General features: G+C 57.1%; 1 protein-coding gene across 4 annotated transcripts in view; it reads left to right on the top strand.

The window, feature by feature from the left end:
* Nucleotides 1–21872, top strand: part of DLG3 (discs large MAGUK scaffold protein 3) — a gene marked incomplete at its 5' end in the record, with an annotated part of 75669 nt that extends 53797 nt beyond the window's left edge. For 2 of the 4 annotated variants that reach the window (XM_084212758.1, XM_084212759.1), the window contains 13 exons: nt 1999–2155; nt 2494–2596; nt 7867–7981; nt 11556–11732; nt 12408–12483; nt 13058–13157; nt 15907–15948; nt 16640–16690; nt 17479–17580; nt 17748–17920; nt 18475–18584; nt 19157–19248; nt 20889–21872. In XM_084212758.1, the coding sequence (XP_084068884.1) occupies nt 1999–2155; nt 2494–2596; nt 7867–7981; nt 11556–11732; nt 12408–12483; nt 13058–13157; nt 15907–15948; nt 16640–16690; nt 17479–17580; nt 17748–17920; nt 18475–18584; nt 19157–19248; nt 20889–20995 (1405 nt within the window). In that variant the 3' untranslated portion in view covers nt 20996–21872. Of the gene's footprint in view, nt 1–1998; nt 2156–2493; nt 2597–2796; nt 2889–7866; nt 7982–11555; nt 11733–12407; nt 12484–13057; nt 13158–14852; nt 14899–15906; nt 15949–16639; nt 16691–17478; nt 17581–17747; nt 17921–18474; nt 18585–19156; nt 19249–20888 lie in introns of those variants that run through there. The other 2 variants (XM_084212760.1, XM_084212761.1) reach the window with 2 other exon arrangements.
* Between the last annotated feature and the right edge of the window lie 537 nt (nt 21873–22409).

Here is a 22409-nt window from a genome sequence, read left to right as displayed (position 1 = left end):
GTGGCTCAGCAGTGGCTTGCCAGTGACAGTGGCACAGCGATGGCTTGGCAGTGCTTCAGTGGTGGCTTGGCAGTGACAGTGGCACAGCGATGGCTCAGAGGTGGCCCTGATGCAGCACGTGCTGGTGGCCACTAGAGGATGGTGCTGCCTTGTGGAAGGCCCCACTGCGGACAGGCTGGCACAACTGGGCCAGTGCGCCCAGACACAGCCCCCTGCTACCCAGCAGATCCACAGCCTGCGGGGGGCTCAGCACTTGGCTCGTGCTTCCCAGGACAGTGCTGAAAGCCTCCTGTGCATTGCTGACCTCCCAGGACAGCTCCATTGCTGCAGGTCTGCTGGTACCAAGATTGTGCACTGGGACCAGTGTGGTCCAAATGCAACTCACTGGTGTGGGGAAAGGCAGCAGCTGCCCTGAAAAAGAAGCCGTCTCTCATGAGGCTCTTGCCAGCCATTCCTCAGGAAAAGCAGAGGCCCAGTATCCAGCGTCTCCCCCTCCCACAGGCACAGATGCTGCTTAGATGTGGATGTGGCTCCAGTGACCCTCATGTCCTGCAGCACTAGGGCTGGGAACCAAAGAATATGTTTTCCACCACAGCAACCCAAACCCAGCACAGCCCCACAGGGTCCCCTCAGCAGCCCTGTGCCGAGGTCCCAGTGTTAACACTGACATTCAGCATGGGATCTGCCTGGAGGATCTGTGTCACGCCTCCTGTGAGGAGGATGGAAGCCAAGAGTGTACGTCAGGACTGAAACCTTGATGTACCTGGCTGGGGCTTCATTTCCTCCCTTCATTCTTGTAGGGTCACTTTACCTTCCACCAAACAGTCTGGTCCTCACAGGTGCTGAGGATGCTGAGTTGAGGATGTGCTTCCTGCACGCTGCTTGGGCAGCAGCAAAACCCAGTGGGCAGAGCAAGTTCATCTCCTGGTTGGAGGCAGGGTTTGCAGACCCAGAAACCTGACCTATTTCTTCCCCTGAGAGAACTCTAGCCCTAGGCACAGCTTTGCTGCATTGGGACTGATGGCTGCAGCCCTCCCTGCCCCCTCACAACTGTCCCTAAGCCAAGCGCTGGTAACATCTTGAGGACTTGGGGTTGAGCATCTTTTGACTGAGCATCTCCATGGTTTTCCTGATTTCCTGGTTCTGGTGTGTTCCAGCCCCCCACCCCAGTGCCCCAGGGTTCTCTCAGCACAAGTCTGCCAGCATTTTAGGGTGCCTCACTCAGTGCCATGCCTGGGCTCCAGCATCTCTCCTAACACAGCCCAGAGATTTCCTTCTGATACCTGGCAGGTGAGTGGTTGATCAGGCTGCTGAGCTCCATCTAAGGCCTTTGGTCCTTGTGGTACCCAAGGAAGTGCCCAGGATCCAGCCACAGTGGATGCTCTGATGCTCTCCAATATCATGTTAGCTGACAATCACCATCAGCCTGTGCTAATTGTCTGGCATCATTTATTCCTTATTTCAGTCAGAGCTTGAGCTGGGAGCTGCCATGGTTCCCCTCGCATTGGTTTTTTCTCCCAGACAAGAACTGACACAGGAGTTTTGTGATGCCAGGCTGTCTTTCTGCTTTTGCCTGCCTTTTGTTTGAGCTGGGATAGAATTAAGTCATCAAAAAACGAAGGACTTCTGTTGAGCTGTGCAGGGTCTGTGGCACTGGAGGGGTGCATGGGGCTGTAGGCACACTTACCGTGCTGTGGAGGGGTTTGATCCCACCCTCCTGGCTCATGGCATCTGAGGCCACCATGCATTTCAGTGTTTCTGTGTGTCATTTCACAGTGGATGCTCTGTCTCTGTCCATGCTGTGTCTCATGTCACTCCACCTGCCACCTCTTCAGACTCTTTATCAGTCTCCACAGTGCTGAGGGCTGAGTCACACCAGCTGCACTCGGGTGACTCCAGCCCCACCAATGTGCCACGAGGCCTGGGCACAGGAGAGCCTGTCACCAGCTCTGCTGCTCCTCACCTTGATGTCTCCCTGTTCCCTATGTGTCCTTCCAGGGAGCCCCGGAAAATCATCCTGCACAAAGGCTCCACCGGCCTGGGCTTCAACATTGTTGGGGGGGAAGATGGCGAGGGGATCTTTGTGTCCTTCATCCTGGCTGGAGGCCCTGCTGACCTCAGCGGGGAGCTGCGGAGGGGGGACCGTATCCTTTCGGTGAGTTGTGGGGCACCCACTGCCCCTCCATGGCATCCCAAGACCCGGGTGGGCACGGTTCTGGGGGATTCATCTCGGGTGCCGGTGCGCTGGCACAGCCCCGAGGTGCCTGCGGCGGGGGGGGCTGGCCGGGGGCAGGTACCGGGGATGCCGGTGCTGGAAGTGCCGGTATCGGGCGTGGTACTGGGGGTGCAGTGGCAGAGTGATGCGGTTCTGAGAGTACCGCGAGTGCCGTGGGTACCGGTACAGGGGCTGGGCAGCGGGGCCGAGGCGCAGGGCAGACCCCCGAGGTTCGTGCCCCATGGGTCTGGTTCAGCGGGGCCGCTCTGTCCCGGCAGGTGAACGGCGTGAACCTTCGCAACGCTACTCACGAGCAGGCGGCGGCGGCGCTGAAGCGGGCGGGGCAGACGGTGACCATCATCGCGCAGTACCGGCCCGAAGGTACGGCCACGGGAGATCGCGGTCGGGAGCGGGACATGCAGATGAGGGGTGTGGCTATGCAGATGAGGTGGTTGTGATATGCAGATGTGGGGCGGGGCATGGCCGGCGCGCGGTCGGGAGGCCGGGGCGGGGGGCTGCGGGCGCGGCGCCGCTGGGGGCGTGGCCCGAGGGCGGGGCGGGTGCCGATTGGCCGGCGCGGAGGGGGGCGGGGCCGCGCCGTCCCGCCGGTCGTGCCTGCGCGGCTTTGTGTGCGGGCCGGGCGGGTGCGGGGCCGCGGCCGCCCCGCCTGCAGGTGAGCGCCGGGCAGCCCCGCCGGGACCCCACCGGCAGCGGGGCCGCGGGGGGCTCCACGGGCCGGGGTCGTCTTCGGGGGAGGGGGAAGAGCTCTGCTTGCTGGAGGGCGTCGCCGCGAGGCCCGGCTCCGTGGGGTCCCACGGGCCTTGCGGGAGGGACCCCGTGGTCGGGAGACCTCAGAGGTCCCGGAGGGCGACCCCGCTGCGGGCGGGGCTGGAACCGGGGCGTCGCTGCTGAAATGGGGCTCGTCCCCTCTCTGAGCATCCCACCTGCGGCGCCGCCCCAGCCTTTCGTTAGCGCTGGGTTCCGATTCCCTGGCAGCGGCCGGGGCTGGCGGTGCCGCCGGGGGCAGCGGGCAGGGAGCGGGCAGCTGCCCGCACAGAGCTTCGCTGGGCGGTAGCGCTGGAGCCTGGCCCGTGGGCTGGGAGGGCGAGCGCTGGGAGGGTTCCCGGCGGCCCGCGGGGGCCGGGCTCATCCCGGGGCCGCGGCCGTGCCCGGGGCCGCACCGTGCACGTGCCGGGATGCCGCCGTTCCCGTCCGCTGGAAAACGCGTCTCCCCTGGGCCCCACCGGCTTTCCCCACCAGCTGCTCTAGTCCCCTCCAAGGAGGCCGATGACCCCCCTAGGCATGCCCTTCATCGCGTGCCTCCTGTGGCATCGCTGGGCGAGGTCCCGCTGGTCCCGGTGTCCGCTGTTCCTCCATCCCACGGCAGAGCCTTTGGGGTGCGGAGTCATTGGTGCTGCTCAGGGCTCTGCTGTGGGTGTGGGGTTTGTTTGTTTTGGCTTTTTCTTTCTTTCTTTCTTTCTTTCCAGGAAGCGCTTAATGTTCTCGTATTTCTGGCTCCCTTTGCCACTTGAGATTTGGCAAAGACACCAACCAAGAGTGATTCTTAAATGTCAAACTGGACAAAATGTTTTGAAACCCCCTTAGACCGAGGCGGAAATGTCAGTGTGTTGTAGCTGGTGACTTTCCACATCCATGATGGTTCCTGGCACGTGTGGGCAGCAGCACCCAGCACAGGGGCTGCTGCCATCCTGGGAGGCAGTGTTGTGGCTGTGGAGTACAGGCTGTTGTAACTTGGAAGTTGCCCTCAGAGCTCCAGAGGCTTGAAAGGCTGGGAGAAATATCATGGAGAAAGATGTCCCTGGTGGGTGTGAGCCCCCAGTGTGGGTGAGGATGGGCCCACTCAATGGGCCGTGTGCTCTCAAATGTTTGTCATGTGGGAAGACAAGGAGAGCTGGATTGTAGGATGCCAAAGGAGGAGATGCTGGTGGAAAGGGGATTTGAGAAGTTCTTCTCCGCTAGCAGAGGTGGAGGATGGCACCGGTCTCTCGTACCTGAGCATGGGCAGGGCTTGCCTTGGGCTGCTGGATGAGCACAGTGTGCTCGGTGCCTGACCTCGCTGGGGCTCCAGGGGGGCAGAGAGGCTGTTTGTGCAGGTCTCAGGGGATGAGGGGCCCTCCCTGTTTTGTCCTGCCAGACACAGGAGGGAAAAGAAGCAAAGACCAAACCAAGAAAGGCAGGACAGCAGCTCCCCTTTCTAACCTTTCTTCTGAGCACCAGCACCTTTGACCACTGCTGCCTGCTGTTGAGGAGGGGGAGTGATGGTTCCTCAGAGTTTTTGTGAGGTCTGTTCCCTCTGAGCACTTCCCCCCCTGACCTTTGCCTGCTGCTATCACCAGCACTTGGATTTAGCAATTCCCCCTCCTCACACTCCATGCACCAAAGCTTTGAATTCCTCACCTGAAAATACAAGAAGTCACATTATGGCCTTTCTCTGAGTCAGTCTGTTCAAAGGGGAGTTCCAGGGGTGTGCAATGAGTTATAAAAGCTTCTGAGTTTTCCCTGTGGCTGTGCTTCCTTCTGCTTTCCTAGGTCTGTGCAGAGAGAAGGTGTCTGGGGTCAGGGTGCTAAAAGCTGTCAGTAGTTTTTGCAAGTGGCTGGGCTGAAACCTGTGACTGAGCATTTCTGGGCTCTGCTGTTGGCCTGGCCTGGCAGAAGTGTTTGGATACAGGGCTTTGTGTGTACTCAGGAGTTGCTTTCCCCTGTCTGCCAGCGTCTTTCCTTTGTGCTGTCTCCTGGTGCCCAGCTGCAGACCCAGGGCTTTGTTGGTTCTGCTGGGTGTGTTTGCAGGTGTGTCACACACGTGTGCTGCTTCTGGGATCCTTGGGGCAGGCAGGTGATCCCTGCCTGTTGGTAGTGGTCTGTAGCATGTGCACTTTCAGGATTCCACTCAGCATGGAGCTCACCCCAGGGGACAGAATCAGGCCCAGCTCTAGGAACACCCACACCCTGGAAAGGGAAAAGCAGTGGGAGGGTGCAGGGGTGTTTTTATCGAGCTGTTGAGTGAGAAGAGCAAACATCCTGGCGCACAGTGCCATGGCACTCAGGGCAAGAGGTGCCAGCTCACCTGTTACATACTTTGCAGCGTTGATAAGCATGTCCTGAACGTGTTGAGCATTGTGGGAATCAGCCCTGGCTCACCTCCCTGCTGCACCCTGGGAGAGTTTCAGCTGCACAGGAGGTCTTCCAGAGCCAAGGTGCAGAGCCAAGGTGGCCCTAAGTTAGGGAGCAAAGGCAGGAGCGCTCCTTGCTGGGGGTGATCTGCTAGTAATTGTTTCAGACTGTTCCAATGTGCATTTAAAGGGTGCCCATGGCAGCTGGTAGTACCCTGTGCTCCATCCTGGGGTAACCTTGTCTCCCTTGCTCTGGAAGGGAGGCAGTGGGTTTGTTTTGGGGCTGGCTGCTCCTCCACTCTCTGTCCTCCCTCAGCTGGAGCAAATGTGGGTTGGGGGCTCCTTGCAGACACTTCCTAGGGCAGGACTGTGTTTGCTCTCTGAGGGTTAAAGCCAGAGCAGCCCCTGTGTCCTTCAGTTTGCTGCTGCCAGCCTGGTTTGTGCTTCTTGTCATGTTAGTGGGCTTTGCCCACCCCTCCAAGCAGTGTGGCCACTCCAGCAAAACTAGGAAAGGCCCTTTACATGGAGTGCCCCAGCTGAAATGGGGGCATTTGAGAACTTTGGGCTGCTTGCCAGGGGATGCACATGCCATTTCTGGCAGGGCAGTGGCACCCACAGGTTGCCCTTCCAACACCCCCACCCTGATGCTGGGTGGAGAAATCTCCTTTTGCCTTGTGTTTCCTGCCCAATCCCAGGCAGTGCATCCTCCACACTTGTTGTGGAGAAGAGTGTTGCAGGGGGAGTCTGTGTAGCAGCAGTGGTCCCCTCACTGTGGGGTGTGCAGGGAGTCTGTGCCCCAGCAGGGTTTGCCATGACCCGGCTGGGGACAAGGGCTGTAGTGGTGCTTTCTGGGGAAAAACAGCCCTTCTGTACCAAAGAGGGTTTAAAAAGCAGCTGTTCCCACTTCTGACAGATCCTCCTCTGGGATTCAAGAGCTTATGGGTATTGTAGGGCAGAATGAGCTGTGTGGGTCAAGAGATGTGGAGTGGGATGAAGCTCACTTCCCTCTGCTGGGAGCACAGTAAAACCCTGGTGCTGCTTTGGTGGCAGAATTCAGTCTTCTTGTGAAATAAGCGCTGTCCATGCCTCGCTGCATCTGTGTTTCCCTCTGCCAGCAGGAAGGCAGGTGAGGCAGTGGGTGCCCCTTGGCATGGGGCAGCCAGGGGCTCTCATGGTTTCCACATGAAGCAACTGACCCTGGCTGGTGTTGCAGCAACTCTGGATGTTGCATGGCAGGAGAAGGGGCTTTGCATGGAGTTTGTGTGCCATTTGGCAGTTTTTGTGTGTATTGCCTTTTCTTTCCCAATCCTTAAGTAAAAATGTATCTGGCAAGTGGGTGTAGCAGGGGGATACCCAGGCTGTAGGGCTGGAGAGTCAGGAAATGCTGAGCTGCAGCTGCATCATCCCCTAACCCCAGCCCTGCTTTTGTCTGCACTGACAGTCCATGGGAGAGGGGCTGGCTCCCAAACAAAGCCCACAGAGCATTTCTGAGCAATATTGCTGCTCTCCCCATGTGAGGTGGCTCCACAGACCCAGCACAGCTGTGGCCCTGCTCTGCAGCCAGCACTTGCCTTGACAGCTGAGCTGCCATGCTCCCTCCCCAAAATTAAAGCCCAAGCCACATCTAAACCACTGGGTCGTGGACAAGACTTCCTAGGCAAGTCTTACAGCACAGATGAGCCTGGTCCTCTCTCACCTGTTATTGTAGGACGTGCCCAAGGAACAAAATGAGGGATGTGAGGCAAGGTCTGGCAGTGTGGGCTGTGGCCGTGCCAGCAGCTTTCCTGGAGCTGCAGTTGCACTTTCCTCATTCAGCCCTGGGTAGGGAGGCCCGGTGCCTCCACCCCTGCGTGTCAGCCCGACCTTTACACCCGGCTGAGGGCTGAAGGTCGGGCTGCTGCCGCGCCGGTGCCGGGCTGGCGCCTGCTCCTGCCCTGCCACCTGGCAGGAAGGTGCTGGTGTCTTCTGGAGGGTTCCCCAGCTCTTCCTGCACGTCTCTGCCGCTGGGATGTAGAAGCAAAAGGTGAATTCCTCCTCCCTGCTCCCCTTCCGAGGGCAGGGACTTTGTGTTTTGCCTCCCTTTCCCCGTTCCTGCTGAGGAGAAGGTCATTGCTGCCAGCAGAGCGGTAGCTGGGGACTCCCCCAGTGGCTGTGGTTGTGTCTCACTGCTCCAGCTGCTGGGCAGTGGTCTCCTGGAGGGGCTCTTGCTCTCCTCTCTCCATGTTTTGAACTGCTCTGTAGGTCAGCAGCTTGCCAAGTCCTGCCCAGCCATTCCCTCAAGGAGCTGCAGCACAGCAGCAGCGGAGGTCACAGCAGCCGTTGCCTGAGCTGCTGTGTGGGAAGCTGTGGTGGGGTTGGGAGCAGCTGGAGCCCTGCCTGCTCCAGGTGCGCTGCCTGGACCCCTGCAGAGTTCTGTGACCTCTTCAGCTTTGTGTGCAGAGACAGGCTGGTGGACAAGATGCCTTGTGGGGATGAGCCCGGGGTCAGCTGTGCCTGCACTGAGCAGCCCTGTCCCCGCAGAGTACAGCCGCTTCGAGTCCAAGATCCACGACCTGCGGGAGCAGATGATGAACAGCAGCATGAGCTCGGGCTCGGGCTCGCTCCGCACCAGCGAGAAGAGATCGCTCTATGTCCGGTAAGGCCCCGCCCGCTCCCGGCAGGGACGGGCACATCGGCAGGGGGTGGTCACAGCTCCGCCTGGGCTCTGCGGTGCCTCGGAGCTCGGTGTGTCGGGGGCCAGGGGGGTGAGTGCCGTGGATGCGTCACAAAGCCTGAAGGGTGCCGCTGCAGGGAGAGCGGGGCTTGTGCGCTGGCTTGTCGAGGCGGGGTGCTCGCATGCCTCTCCCAAGGACTGCTCCAGTTTGGAAAGCAGTGGTCTCTGCAGAGCCTGGGTGGCTGCTGGCCAGCCCAACACACTGAGGAAAACAGGGAAATGGTGGGCATCCAGCTCTGCTTCTGCCCCAGGCAGCTCGTGGCAGCTTTCAGGGCACTCTCCTCGAACCAGCTAACAGGCTTCTCCTTGTCTCGTCCTGCCGTTCCTGTGGCAGGATCTGGCTGGATGGGAGATGAGCTCTTAGGAGGATTATTGCTCTGAGCCCTCAGAGCACTTTTGGTCTGGAGCCAGGTGCAGGACAGGCAGGCAGGGGTTAAACAGCCATGCAGCTCAAAGTGCTGCAAGTCTTGTGTGGACAGGACAATCCCTGCCTGCCTCCTGCCACCTCCTGCCTGCCACAGCGCCAGTGGGATGAGCGCTAATGAGTAATTTTAACTTGGTAATTAAAATAATCCTGTAAATCCTCACCCTGCGCAGCCTGTTGCAGGTGAGGCTGGCAGGAGCAAGGGAGGCTTCTTCTCCTTCCCTGTGAGAAGGATGGCAAAGGCCAAGGCTGCATGAGCCTCAGCCTGCATCTCCCACTGCATGGCTGCTCCATGCAGGGGGACTTCAGGCATGGTGGATATGTTGCAAGCCTGGTATGGCAGGAGGGGAGAGCTGCAGCTCTGGGTTTCTGCAGTTCACACCTTCCCACAAGTCTCTGCAGGCATCTTGCTTGATTTAGCATCTCAGAGCTTCCTGGGAGTGTGCGACAAGCTGGGTGCAGTGTTGAATAAACATCATCTTGTTAGTCCTGCCCTCACTCCCCTGCTGTCCTGTGGACACCCTCACGTGTGGAGGAGGGTTTAGGCTGGGTCCAGCTTCAGTTGAGCCTGTTTTCTGCCTAGAAAGGTGCTCATGTATCAAAGTATTCCTGTGTACCAGAGAACTCCTGTGTACCAGAGAACTGCCTGTTGCCTCCACGCTACTCGTAGCATTTCTTAATTCTTGGTGCATCCCCCCGTGGGGCTTTGGAGGCCTCCACAGCACTGTGTCCCTCACACATACCCAGGTGGAGCTGGGCTGTGCCTTGCTGAGAGGGTGATCCCAGGGGAGAGCTCTTCCCCAGTTTGGCCCATCACAGCACTCTGTTTGACACACACCCTGCAGACGTGCTTGGAAGAGCTGCCGGGTGCCCAGGCTGCCCCAGCCCTTCTGGGCGGGGTAGTTTCAAGCACAGTTTTCCCGAAACCAGCTGAGCTGCTGTGCTGTGGACAGGACATCAATTACAGGACTTGCTACCCAGCTGCTTGAGTCAGCCCTGTGTGGCTGCATTGCAGCCTTTGTGCTGTGGCAGGGCTGGAGCTGGGCACCCCCCAGTGCCTGCTGGAGCTGATTTGGGGGTGCTGGAGCTTCGTGCAGCACAGGCAGGGGCAAGGCAGGTTCACATCCTGCCTGTCACCTCCCTGCACTGCCGCAGGGCAAAGTCTGCCAGCGCTGGGGCCGTGCTGGGTGGGGATGGAGGTCAGGCAGGCATTGTGCCTGGGCACCAGGAGGAAGCCATGGGAGTCCTTGGCACTGCTTCCCTGCCCTCCAGCCAAGCCATCTGCTCTCCTGGCTGTCAGTGCCGGGAGCTGGCCTGGGGACAGAGCAGAGCTGCCGTCTGCCCCTGCGCCCCGAGGGGCACCGAGCCACGGGAGTGCTGCATGCCAGCACAGCCAGGGGCCAGTGTCCTGGAGCACTGTGCCTTGGGGTGCCAGGGCCTCCTGTGCTGGCTCTGCAGGTGCCCTGCCCCTGCAGAGATCTTGCTCTGCCTGTCCTGGGGTGCTGGTGGCTGCTGCTGGAGGAGCACGGTCCCTGTGCACTCTGCAGGGCAGGCTGCATGGAGTGGGCAGGGAGGAGCATGGGCTCTGCAGGCCAGGCTGCGCAGAGTGGGCAGGGCTCCTCACAGCCTGCCTGCCTTTGGGAACCTGCCTGACCAGTTCCCCAGGGCCTTGGCCAGTGGCACTGACCTCACAGCGGCCTGTCAACCACATGCAGCCTTATCTTCTGGCCTGGAGCTGCCTGCAAGGCTTGATTACCTCCGGCCAAAGCACCCTTTGGGTGCTCTGCTGCCAGCTCCAGCCACGCTGCCCTGCAGCACAGGAGCTAGCCCAGCCCTGAGCAAGCTGGGCAAGGAGAACAGATCTGGTGGCTGAAGGTATCTGGATGCATAGGACACATTGGGTCTTGTCCCAAAGAGCCCTCCCCATGGGGCAGCCCTTCTTTTTCCCATTCAAGACCCAGCCCCAAGTGCCCTGAAAGGTTTCATAGCCCAGCACTCCCCTGCAGAAGTGCCCTCCAGGCTCTGCTGCTCCACAGGGACATGCCAAGTTATCCCACAGCCCTTCCACTTACAGTGTGCTTTTAGACCCCCTTTGGAGTCCCCACAGTGAAAGGGGGTAATGAGCAGAACAGAGAATGTCTCGCCTGCTTGCAGAAGGTTTATCAGGGCCACAATTAAACCAGCAGCAAACCAGTGTTTGCAGTGCCTGGGCTCATGCTGGACTGGGGGCCAGTGTCCCCAGGAGCAAATACAGAGGTTTTGCTGCCAGTACTTTTAGTGACTTGTTCCTTTCTTTGTCTTTTTGCAAGTTGATGCATCAAAGCAGACACAGTTTGTGTGATCTGACATTAGTAGAACAAGTTGCAGGTGAAGCCTCTGAGAGCATCTTATGGGTACAGGCTGCGGTGCTATGTGTGATATAGGAGTGCAGGAAAAGCATTAGAGCTCCTCTAGTAAAAAAACAAAGTCTTTTCTATCGCTGGTTAGTTTCATTTTGAAGATAATTTTAAACTCAATAAACTGTTCTCAGGGGAGGTGTTTAGGGCTATGAAAAGGATCAGTTGTGGAAGCAGATATATATACTCTGAGATGTATTCCTCATTCACAGGTTCTGTACATAAATAAAGGCTGTGCTCAGTGATGTGGTGGTCTCTGCCTGTGCAACCACCTGCCAGCAGTGGGGTCTGATGTTCCCCATCCCATTCCCTGGCCCCACAGCCACAGGGATGGTGGAGAGCAGCCCTTCCTCAGGCTGCTACTGTGGGCCTGGCCTGCTCACTAACCACAGACACTTTCGATGTGGCTCGTGTGCATCCTGCAGCTGAAGTCAGCAGTGAGTTCTCTCAGTCGAGTCTCTCTCTCAGTCACTCTTGTTCCTGCATTGCACTCCTCAGGGTTTGTGCTGAGCCTGCCAGCTGAGGGGTGTGCAGGTGGCTGGCAGCACCTTGGCAGGGCTTGGGTTAAACTTTATAAGGTGTGAAGGTGGCAGTGCCCCAGGAGGGTGGCACTGCTGCTGCCCTCGCTGCCTGGCCATGCTCAGAGAGGGCCTTGCTGCTCTCTGCTCCTCTTCAGGGCCCTGTTTGACTATGACCGGACCAGGGACAGCTGCTTGCCCAGCCAGGGGCTCAGCTTCTCCTACGGGGACATCCTGCACGTCATCAACGCCTCCGATGACGAGTGGTGGCAGGCCAGGCTCGTCACAGCCCACGGCGAGAGCGAGCAGATCGGGGTCATCCCCAGCAAGAAGAGGTGAGTGTCCCTCAGCAGGAGCTGTCACACTTGGTGAGCCCAGGATTTCCCCAGGCTCTGCAAGCCCTGCAGCCCTCGGGGCCCTGCTCAGGCTGGGATCTCCTTGTGGTCCCAGTCCACCTGACCCTGTGCAGCCTGCAGGGCAGCTTGGTTGCAAGCTGGGGCTGTGTGCAGGTCTCCCTAGGCAGGTTCTCCAAAGCTGGGGGAGACTCTAGGTGAAGAGGGGAATGGTCAGCCCCCTCTCTGGTCCCTGTGGGTGTGGGGAGTTGGTGTCAGCCAGTCTGGGTCTCTGTGTGAGGGCAGAGTCACAGCAGCAAGGGCTGCTCCTTGTGTCCTCTGTCAGACTGCCCAGCTCTGTAGCCAGGTCCCACTGTGAGGTGGGAAGTCACAGAGAGCAGAGGAGCTGCTGCTGCTGTCTTCAGGTCTGCAAAGCCAGCCTTGAGTCTGTCCTCCATCCCTGTTGGGAAGGCTGGCTTGGCTCCTCTCCTGCTGCTGCAGACACTGGCCTGGGCCAGAGCCTTGGCATGCAGCTCCACATCTGACCCTCCCTTGGAAGGAGCTTCCATTTGCCCATGGGGCCACCACCCAAGGGTGCCTTTGGCTGCCTGAGGAGCCACGTGGGCAGTGTGGAGGGCACACATGCATGGGACTAGCATCTCTTTCTCTCCTGATCAGGGTGGAAAAGAAAGAGAGAGCACGGTTGAAAACAGTGAAGTTCCACGCCAGGACTGGCATGATTGAGTCCAACAGGGTAAGTGCTGATCTGGGGCTCAGTGGGGCACCTGGAACTGGTAACTAGTGAGGGCAGGATGAGTCCCAGCAGCAAAAGCTCCTTGTGGAGCAGCTCAAACCAATCCCAAGGCAAAGAGCTGTGTGACTGGATTTGCCCCAGGCCCACATCTGCTTGGCACAAACACTCTGTGAATATGCAGTGATTGAGCAGAGCAGCCCAGGATGGTGTGAAAGCACTGGGAAGGACCCATGTTTGGAGTGATGGGGTGGCAGAGCTCATGGCTTGGAGCTGCCTCAAGGTAGCTGCCCTCACACCTCACAAGCAGTGCCTAACAGGCCAACAAGAGAGGAAGAACAGCCTGGCTACCCCTGCAGAGCTACTGACTGCCCCATCAGCTTCCCAGCATCCCTACCACATGTTTTTCTCCATGGCTAATTTTTTTCCTGCATTACAGTTCTCACGTAATCTCCATGATTTCATTTGAGGGTGACTGCCCTGACACAGCTCCTCATTGTCTCTCCATTTTAATTTTCCCCACGTGTGTTAAACACCATTGTTTTTTCTGTCCTCCTTCCACCTCCGTGTTCTTCAGTCGATCAAAACGAAACGTAAAAAGAGTTTTCGCCTCTCTCGAAAGTTCCCATTTTACAAGAGCAAAGAGAACCTGGCCCAGGAGAGCAGCGGACAGGAACGTAAGTAGCAGCTGGCCAGAGAGGGCAAGCCTGCACCCCTCAGCTTCCCTGCCCTGAGGGAAGAGATTCAGCTCATTTCCATAGCCAGGGGTCCTGGCACCTGCCTGTATTCAGGTCTGTGCTCCACAGTCATGCCAGCAGCTAGGGAGAAACTGGAGCTTGAAATGAAAGCAACAGCTGCAGTCTGGCACTCTCTTCCTTTCTCTCATGTTCAATGTCTTCATCTTTTCATCCAACTTTACACCCACCCAACTCCCTGCTCTGCCTCCCCCTGCTCTCCCCCCTTTGCTGCAGGCTCTGCTCCCTCCCTCTGCCTGCTTCCCTCCAAGTGAGGGGCTGGCTGCCTTCTGCAGAGCTTCTCCTCTCCCTGCCAGGGCTCAGGGCCTGGGGAAGTCCCAGCCCCATCTTCCCTAGAAGTGACTTAGAGCTTCACATTCCTGCTGGAGAGCTCTTCCAGCAGGTTAAGCCCTGTGGACACAGGGAAGCCGTGACCCTGCTGCTCACCCACAACAGAGGCACATCTTTGGTAGTTGGCTACAGATGTTGGGGGTCCACAGCTCTCACCACCCTGGGACTCCCAGTAAAGGCAGGGTGTTTATCTTGCTGCCCTAAATCCTGATGTGGGCAGCGCTGGAGCTGCTCACCAAACCCAGCCCTCCTCTGAGTGCTGGGCTGCATCCACTCCTTGGGCAAGCATCCAGCTGGCACTGCCCACACCTCTGGAAAGGGGCAGTGTGCAAGGCAGAGCTGTGTCTGTGTCCCAGTGCCAGCACAGCAAGCACATCCCCTCCCCTCTGGGGCTGTCCTGGGTGTCATACAGAGCCAGGAGTTACTGCTGGGCTGCTCCAAGGGCTCCCTGCATCCCTGTGCTGCCCATGGCAGGCTGGTGCCAGCTTCCAGTGATTTTAGCAGACAGCACAAGCCTCTGGCTGTGCTGAAGGTTGTCTGTGTGTCTGCCTGTCTCTAGAAGTGCCTGCACATGGCTGGGCTCCAGTGAGATCCGTGCTGAACCTGGGCCTTGCTTTTGGCTGCCCTGCAGTGAGATGACACAGCATGGGGATGGGGCAGGCCACTCTCTACCTGCCTGTGTCACAGACACACAGCCAGCTCCCTCCCTGTGCTCTGCCCCTGTCCATCCCAGCTTTCAGTGGGGAGGTCTCTGCCTCACGTTTCCACAGCCTGTGCAAGCATTGTGGTGTGGGGCAGCTGACACACACAGCTGGGGAAAAACGTGTCCTCCTGCCAGGTGTTACAGGACTGTGTGCTGTGCCTGGCCCCAGAGTGGCCAGGCTGTGCTGGGGAGGCACGGAGCCACTGTGCCCTGCCAGTACACTCCACGAGGAGAAACACTTCAGCCCCTGTGCCAGCAGCTCAGGGCTGCAACTGCTTGCTGCCAGCTGGTGCTGCTGTGGCTGCCCTGCCCTCCCCAGGCCCAGGGTGGCTCCTGGGGGCTCTTTGGCAGAGAGGGTGAGCTTGGGGGGCGGAGGGGGTCCAGCCAGACAAGGCAAGATGTTGGCAGCGGGCTGATGGTGTCAGCTCTGAAGATATTTAACCTCACTTGCAGTTGCAGCTCTGGGCCGTTCTGCACTCCTGTCACTAATGCTGGTCTGGCTCTGTCTCCCCCATCCCTCTGACTCCCCTTTCCTGCACTGTCTTCTCTCCCCCTCTCCCCCTTCTTGCTGTCTGTGAAATCAGGACTTCCCTGGGTTAAGTGACGATTATTATGGAGCAAAGAACCTGAGTAAGTTGAATTCCGATGCACATTGTTCCCTCTCTGTGGCTGGCGGTGCCTGGGGCGTGGCTGGCTGGGCTCTGGCCGGGGCAGCTGTGCTTCCCTGGCTGCAGGGCAGGAGGAGCCCGGGTTCGGGTGCTGCTCCCCTGCCAGAGGCTGCGGGGCTTGAGGTGCCACTGCTGCACGTGGGACGGGGTGGGGGAGCTTGCCTGGGGGTGTTGGCCATGCCCTAAGTGCCTGCCGCACCTCCTCATCCTCTTCTTCCTGCTCTCTCTGGGTTGGTTGGTGCTTTAGCACTCAGAGCCACTTCCAGTGTGGGTGGGAGGTGACCATGGTGGGCCTGCTCTGAACGGGGAGGGTGACAACATTTTGAGGTGTTCCCACCTTTCTCTGGGTAACCACATATGCAGAATAATAAGAGGAGCCCCATGGGCTTCTCAGCTGGGCCATGAGTTCCCTGCCAAGCTCCGCACCCCCAGCCAGTGCAGAGCCTGACTGGGGCAGGCGGCGGCCAGCAAGCCTCTGTGGGGTGGTCGCAGCACTAGGATCAGCCTGAGCAAGCAAAGCCCCAAACTCTGTCCCATTCTGTCACTGTCTTGTCTCTGTGCGTCCCAGCCCCATCCCCAGAGGTAGTGGATTCCCTGTCCCCATCCCTGTGCCAGCACAGCCGTGCTCCCCCTGCCCGCTGTGTGCATGCTGCGCCTGCTCCCCTGCCAGCACCCCCTGTGCACTCCACCTTCCCTCGGCCTGGGAAGCCTTCACACCTGCCAGGCAGGCCCTCCTGGCCTCTGTCGTCTCCTGGAGGCATCCCCTGCATGTCCCCGGGCTCCCAGCCAAGGGTGAACGATGCCGCCCTTGCCCACGTGGCACAGACTCGTCCCAGTGGGTGCTGGGCTGCAGGTTTTTGGGGAGCCAGCGCTGTCCTGCCCTTGGCCAGTAGTGCTGGGTGACAGCTGGGTGCCCCCGTGCCTCCTGCCCAGCCTCCTTCTGAAGGGGATCTCTCTGGTTGCTTTGCAGAGGGCGTGACATCAAACACCAGTGACAGCGAGAGCAGTTCCAGTAAGTGTGTGTGCACCTGCTCTCCCACCCCCTGTACCTGTGTGTGTGTGTCCCTGTGTGAGTGTGCATGTCTGGGCACGTCCATCCTGTCTTGTCCCAGTGGTGGTTCTGTTCGGAGGCTGGTCCTTCCTGCTGGTGACACTGAGATGCTGCGGCCAGCTCCCTCCTCGGAGCCAGGGCTGGCAGCAGGAATGAGCCTGCCTGCTTCACTGCTCTCTCCTGGCTGCACAGCTCTGCTCCAGGGCAGAGTGGTGGGTTCCCAGTCCATGGTGATCCCCCATCCTCAGGCAGCAATGGCCAGAGGCCAGGCCTGTAGCATAGATGGCTCCTGGAGCCCAAGCCTGTACAAGAGTGTGGGATCCAGCTGCAGTAGATGCTCCCTTTGTCCCCAGAAGGTCCTCTAAATACCTGCAGGGAGGACACAACATCCCAGTGGGCTGGGAGCCTGCAGCGGTGGGGGAGGGAAAGAGGAGGCTTGACCCAGAGCTGGGACATGAATAATTAAAGTGGCTCGAGGGCACATAGCTGCATGCCCGTCATGCTTCACATCCGTGGGTGGAGTGAAGGGGACAGCCTGGAGTGTCCCCAGAGCTGTGGGAGGCTGAAGGGGCAGGAGCCAGCTCCTCAGAGCTGCAGAGGGGCTGGAGAGCTGCTGCAAGTGCTCACCTCCATCCCCCTGGCTCTGTTGCAGAAGGACAAGAGGACACCATCCTGTCGTACGAGCCAGTGACGCGGCAAGAAAGTAAGTCCTGAGCTGAACTGCCCCGTGCCCTCTCCAGTGAGGCCACCTGTGTCCCCAGCACAGCCAGGGCGTCCTGTGTGCCCTCCCCTCCTGCCACAGCAGCAGGGCAGTGCATGGATGCAAGAAGAGTCCTGTGTGTTGCATGCAGCAGGGGAGCCAGGTGTGCACGGCCTCCACTGCCCAGTTTTAGTCAGAAAAGATTTGTGCTGTGGGCTGCAAGGCCAAGGGAGAGATCCAGAGCTAAAACTGAGCTGAGCTTTGGTCCTTAGCTGAGGACAAGATTATCCCTTCCTGCCTCAGACGGGGTCCCTGCTGCAGAGCAGAGCAGCCCATCCCCAGCCACAGCCTGCAGCCTTTAACCCTGCTCGAGATGCTCTACCCTGCAGATCCTTTTGCAGGCTGAATAGTCCCAGCCTCAGTGGTCTGGCCTTGCCAGGAGCTGGATCTGACCCTTAGGCTCCCATCACTCCCCCAGCTCCCTGACATCCTCTCCCAGCTGTCCTGGTTGCCTGGCTCCTGCCCAAGCAAGGGAGCAGCTTTGCTGATCCACGACCCTGGAGACCTGCAGAACCTTCCCTGGGGCCATGCAGTTGGTTTGGGTCAGATGGGAAGGACATGTTGACCGTGACCAGGAGGAGATAAACTCCAACAGAGGAAGCAACTTTGGGTGCCCATGGGAGCAAGAGCACCCACTGCCACCAGGGAGAGGGCAGGTCGATGCTGTAAGTGGCAGTAGGGTCAGCTGCCTGCAGCACAGGTGGGGCTCAAGTTGTGGCTCTTGTTTGCAGTTCACTATGCGAGGCCAGTGATCATCCTGGGCCCAACAAAGGACAGAATTAATGACGACCTCATCTCTGAATTCCCACACAAGTTTGGTTCCTGCGTGCCCCGTAAGTCCCAGCTCAGGGCCCTTGCTGGAGGGAGGGGAGAGGGGTGGCTCTGCTCCTTGCAGGGTCTTGTCCATGGCGTGGGGAGGGGGCTGGCAGCACAGGTGGGTTTGTCCCTCCTGGTTTGTGGTGTCACTCTGGGCTCACTCTCGCTTCCCACTCTCCTCCAGACACCACAAGGCCTCGGCGCGAGAACGAGGTGGACGGCCAGGACTACCACTTTGTGGTGTCCCGGGAGCAGATGGAGAAAGACATCCAGGACAACAAGTTCATAGAGGCTGGGCAGTTCAATGACAATCTCTATGGCACCAGCATCCAGTCCGTGCGGGCGGTGGCAGAGCGGGTGAGTGCCAGGTGCCATTCCTGGCGCTGGGACACATCCAGCCCGAACCCACACATGGTCAGCAGCTCCCCTCCTTCCCCCTGGTGTTAGTGAAGGGCTGTAACCAAATTAAGCAAACACAGCATGATCCTCTCCTCCCTCCAGAGTCCTGCCAAGCCACGTGGCTGCTTTTCTCAGATGTGTTACTCTACCTCGGCGTGGTACCTCTGTCATCCAAACTCCACCCAAAAGCCTGGCACCCTTGTGCTCAGGAGCTCACAGGATGGAGATACCTGGGTGCCCTCAAAGCAGCAGCATTCCTCTGGAGGAGTCCTGGAGCTACCCAGGGCTTGTAAATAGTTTCACATGCCCAGACAAAGGCTCAGTCCCTTAGCCTTGTTGCTGTCCTGCCCTGAGCAAGCAGGAATGTGAGGCCATTGGGAGCTGGCTTGTGTCTCAGGAGTGAGGCTCGTTTCTGTGGCTCCTCCCTTTTCAAGCACATCTGTATGAGCAAGCTGTTTCCCACACAGAGTAGACTGTGTGGGTAGGTCTGATCCTGCTTGTCTCCTTTCCAGGGGAAGCACTGCATCCTGGATGTGTCTGGCAATGCTATCAAGAGGTTGCGACAAGCACAACTTTATCCCATTGCCATTTTCATCAAACCTAAATCCATCGAAGCCCTCATGTAAGTGCAGCACCGTGTTCTTTGCCTCTCCAGCTGCTTGTCCTGCTGCTCCTGGCCCTGGGTAGAGCAGGCTGGAAAGAATGTGAGAGCTGAGCTTGCAACTCTTCTGAGCAGCAGCAGCAGAGAGCATTATCTGTGAGGAGAGTCAACAGCTTGAGAGTGACCCTGAGATCAGAAGAAATTCTGCTGGCACCAAGGGGCCTGGGAAAAGCCCTTCTCAAGTCAGAAGGGGTCAAATTGCTTATTTCTATGTTTTATGAAGATGAGAGACCCTAGGCAAGCAGCAGCAGTCTCACAAGTTTAAGGGATTGTCGGAGTTTGAATTCCCTTCCATGCTGTGGTGCAGGGGGTGGGGTAGGTGGCAGTGGGAGGAACTGGTGGAAGTTGAGATGAAGTGCCAAGGCAGCCTGGAGTCTGTGGGGAAGGGAGCTGCCTTTGGGAGCTGGGTTCTGCACAGCTTCCATTCCTGTGAGCAGAGGATTCCCAGGCACCCTGGCTCTATGAGCTATTTTTGCTTCTGTTCATTGCTAAGAAAAAGAACTAAAAAGTTTCTTATTTTTTGTGTGTGGCAGGGAAATGAACCGGAGACAGACGTATGAACAGGCCAACAAGGTCTTTGACAAAGCCATGAAACTGGAGCAAGAGTTTGGAGAATATTTTACAGGTGAGTGTTCTGAGCAGGGTTGTATCTGATTTACTTCATTTTTCCATCCAGCAGCTGTGACCTCTCTACCAGCACTGTCCTACTGCAGGGTCATGGGAAAACGTCCAGCTTCATCAAAGCAGGAAAGAAATGGCACTTTGCCAGGAGGGCTCTGCAAGGGGACTGCTCCAAGATCAGTGGATAGGAGTGAACCAGTCATAGAGGAGGAGACAAGTTGTCAGGCAGGATTTTCTGAGTTTGTGAAAGCTTATCGCCAACTTCAACAATAATAAAAATCTAAAAATCCCCGAGCAGGGTAAGCACAGGGTTTCAGAGTGCTACAAGTCTACGGGAAATAAACTCCCTGCATGGGAGAAAAGGGGAGCATTTTCAAAAAGAGAAAAGAGAAGTTTCTAAGGAGGAAAGATAAAAAATTAGTGACCTAAATGGTGGAGACAGTCCTGAGTTATTACGAAACATCTACCCAAAAAGACTGGAAGTTTGGCTTGCTTCCTAAGTAGTCTTTGCTCAAGAGCCAGTCAGGGGTTGCTGACACTTTGTGCCTGCTGAGATGAACTGCTCATGTCACAGGCATCCTTGTGCATTAAGGAACTACTGTTTGTAACATGATTAATTCTGGAAAACCACAGGCAGGTGAAGAGGCAGAGGAACTGGTCTTCCATCCTTTTTCCAGTGCAATAGCTGTTTCTTCTGAAGCTGAGGAATGATAATGTTGCCAAACTGTGCATTACCCACCTAACAGCTACTGGGAAAAACCCCAAGCAGGATGTTTTCCAAAAATTTATTTCAGCTGGCCAAATAATGGGGTACAAACACGATGAGCCTTCCCCAGACCTCCTATCCTGGGCTCCAGAGTTGCTGGCTGTTTTTCCAGGAAGACAAGCCACAGTTTTGCAAGCCCTCAACATGCCACTGTGCACTTGGAGGGCAAGTTTGATGTTGACCTGTGAAAAAGGAATGCTGTTGGCTGAAATGTGTTGAAAGAACTGGGTAGTGGGCAGAGAGATGGTCACTGCCACAGGTTCTGTGCCAACAACTTAGAATGAGAGAGCAGAGATGCTGGAGGATGGTCCTGGCTGGCTTACAGAGGCAGGCTGGATTACCAGAAAGCTTTGGCCCTTCTTGAGCATCTTGCTGTGATGTAAGCAGCACAGTGGAGTTCAGGACAGGACAGGGGGTGCTGCTGGGAGCCTTTCCCAGCCTGAGAGCTCTGTGTTCGCACCCTGCAGCGCAGGAGGCAAACAGGAGGAGCCCTCAGCAGCCAGCCAGAGGGAAAACGAGAGGGAAGGGACAAAGCTGGCACCTCAAGCTGCCCCAGCCCTGCCTTCCCTGGCTCTGGTCAGTGGCAGTGCCAGTGCCTGACACAGCCTGCAAAGCTGATTAGCAGCCTGGTGTGGAGAGCCCAGCCAGCCCTGCACACAGCCAGGAGCTCTGCCAGCTGGGATCAGCACTGGCTAATCCCCACCGAGGTGCTGCTTTAACCCTCTGTGTCACTGGGCCCAGGGCAGCTCCTGTGACACCGCCTGGTTCAGTCCCTGCAGGCTGTGTCCTCCGGCCCTCTGGGGCAGCAGGAGGGCTCTCCCTAACTCGTGGCACTGCTGCCTGGGGCTCAGGGTCTTGCTTGTTCTCTCCTCTTCCAGCCATCGTACAAGGAGACTCTCTTGAAGAAATTTACAGCAAAATCAAACAGATCATTGAGGACCAGTCCGGGCACTACATCTGGGTCCCGTCCCCAGAGAAGCTCTGAAGATGTCTCCCACCTGCTTCCCTGTGAGCAGAAGATCTCTGAAGTCCCACCCATCCGAGCCCTCTGCCCCGAGGGGGAGGGATATGAAAACTATTCCTGCTCCCTTTTTTAGATCGTCGCAAAATTGAGTTTTCTAGTCCTGTTTCTTTTGTTGGGATGAACTCATATCATTCATCACGTGACTGTTCCCACCATTCCTGCATGGACCTTCCCACTGCTCCAGTAGAGACAGACAAGAACCCATTCAAGGTCGTTTTTTTATTATTATTATTATTATATTATTATTATTATTATTAACTAAACAAAGAATCAAGATGGGAGGAGGTGGCTAAGGACTAATGTAAGAAAACAAGTGAAACAATGGACTCTGAACACATGAGCTGGTATCAGAGCTCCAGGGGCATTTTTCCAAGTGTGACCATCTAGCAGCTCTGAACAGTGCGACAGATGGGCAGCAGAAAGCATTTTATTTATCTGTATATGTAATTTATATATAATATAGAGGAGAGATATTATATATATATTATATATATATATGTATGTGGACTAGGAAATCTGAGGGACCTCTCTGGAAAGGTGTTGTATTATTGCAAGGTTCTTTCAGTTCCTCTGTCCCAAGCACTCGGCGTAGGGAGTCCACTTGGGCAGGAAGAGCTCAAAACGGTACCAGGTGCTTTGGAAACTTCTCCCATCCAGGCCAGTTCCCTGCAGCCCCCCTGGGTCTGAGACAGGCCAGAGACTGGTACTGCCTGTGCAGGAGGGACCAGAGCAAGGAGCAGCAGCTGGCCTGCGAGAGGCTGGGAGACAGAGACTGAGCAGGAGGCTGCGGAGCAAGAGAATGGATGATGCTACATATTAAATTGCACATTGTTTTACACACCACCTTATGTGTTTGCATGAGAGGTTTCCTTTTGGTTCTATTTTTTTAAGCTGATTTTAAACCAAAACCATATTGTGTTGTTGTGTTGGCTTTTTTAACTACTATTATTATTATTATTATTATTATTATTATTATTATTATTATTCCATTTTTCTCTTGTCAATGATGAACTGAATGGGTATAAAATCCAGTTTTTTAACTTATTTTTTAAGCTGGCTCTATTGTAAATAGAATCTAGATCTGTGGTGTTTAGTTAAGAAATACTTTACTGGCCACATGGAACAAATGTACTCACTGTCCTGTGTTGCTGTGAAAATCCTGGGATGTTGGACTGGCCCTGTACCTGTGGGTGCAGGTGGAATGACCCATTCTGGCTTGTGGCAGCACACTGGCATTCCCTTCTGCATTAGCCACTGGCAGGAAAAGCCCCCAGCTGTGCCTTGGATGGACACTCGCATTTTCTAGATCAGTGACAGAATTAAACCCTTCTCTGTTCCCTGCTCCCTGCCGAGTTCCCGGCCCTGCTGTGTGCAG

The sequence above is a fragment of the Fringilla coelebs genome (assembly GCF_963513975.1).
Source record: "Fringilla coelebs genome assembly, chromosome: 11".
In the NCBI taxonomy this organism is placed as follows: Eukaryota; Metazoa; Chordata; class Aves; order Passeriformes; family Fringillidae; genus Fringilla; species Fringilla coelebs.
The sequence above is the reverse complement of the archived record's forward strand: the minus strand, read 5'-3'. Positions and strand labels throughout refer to the sequence as shown.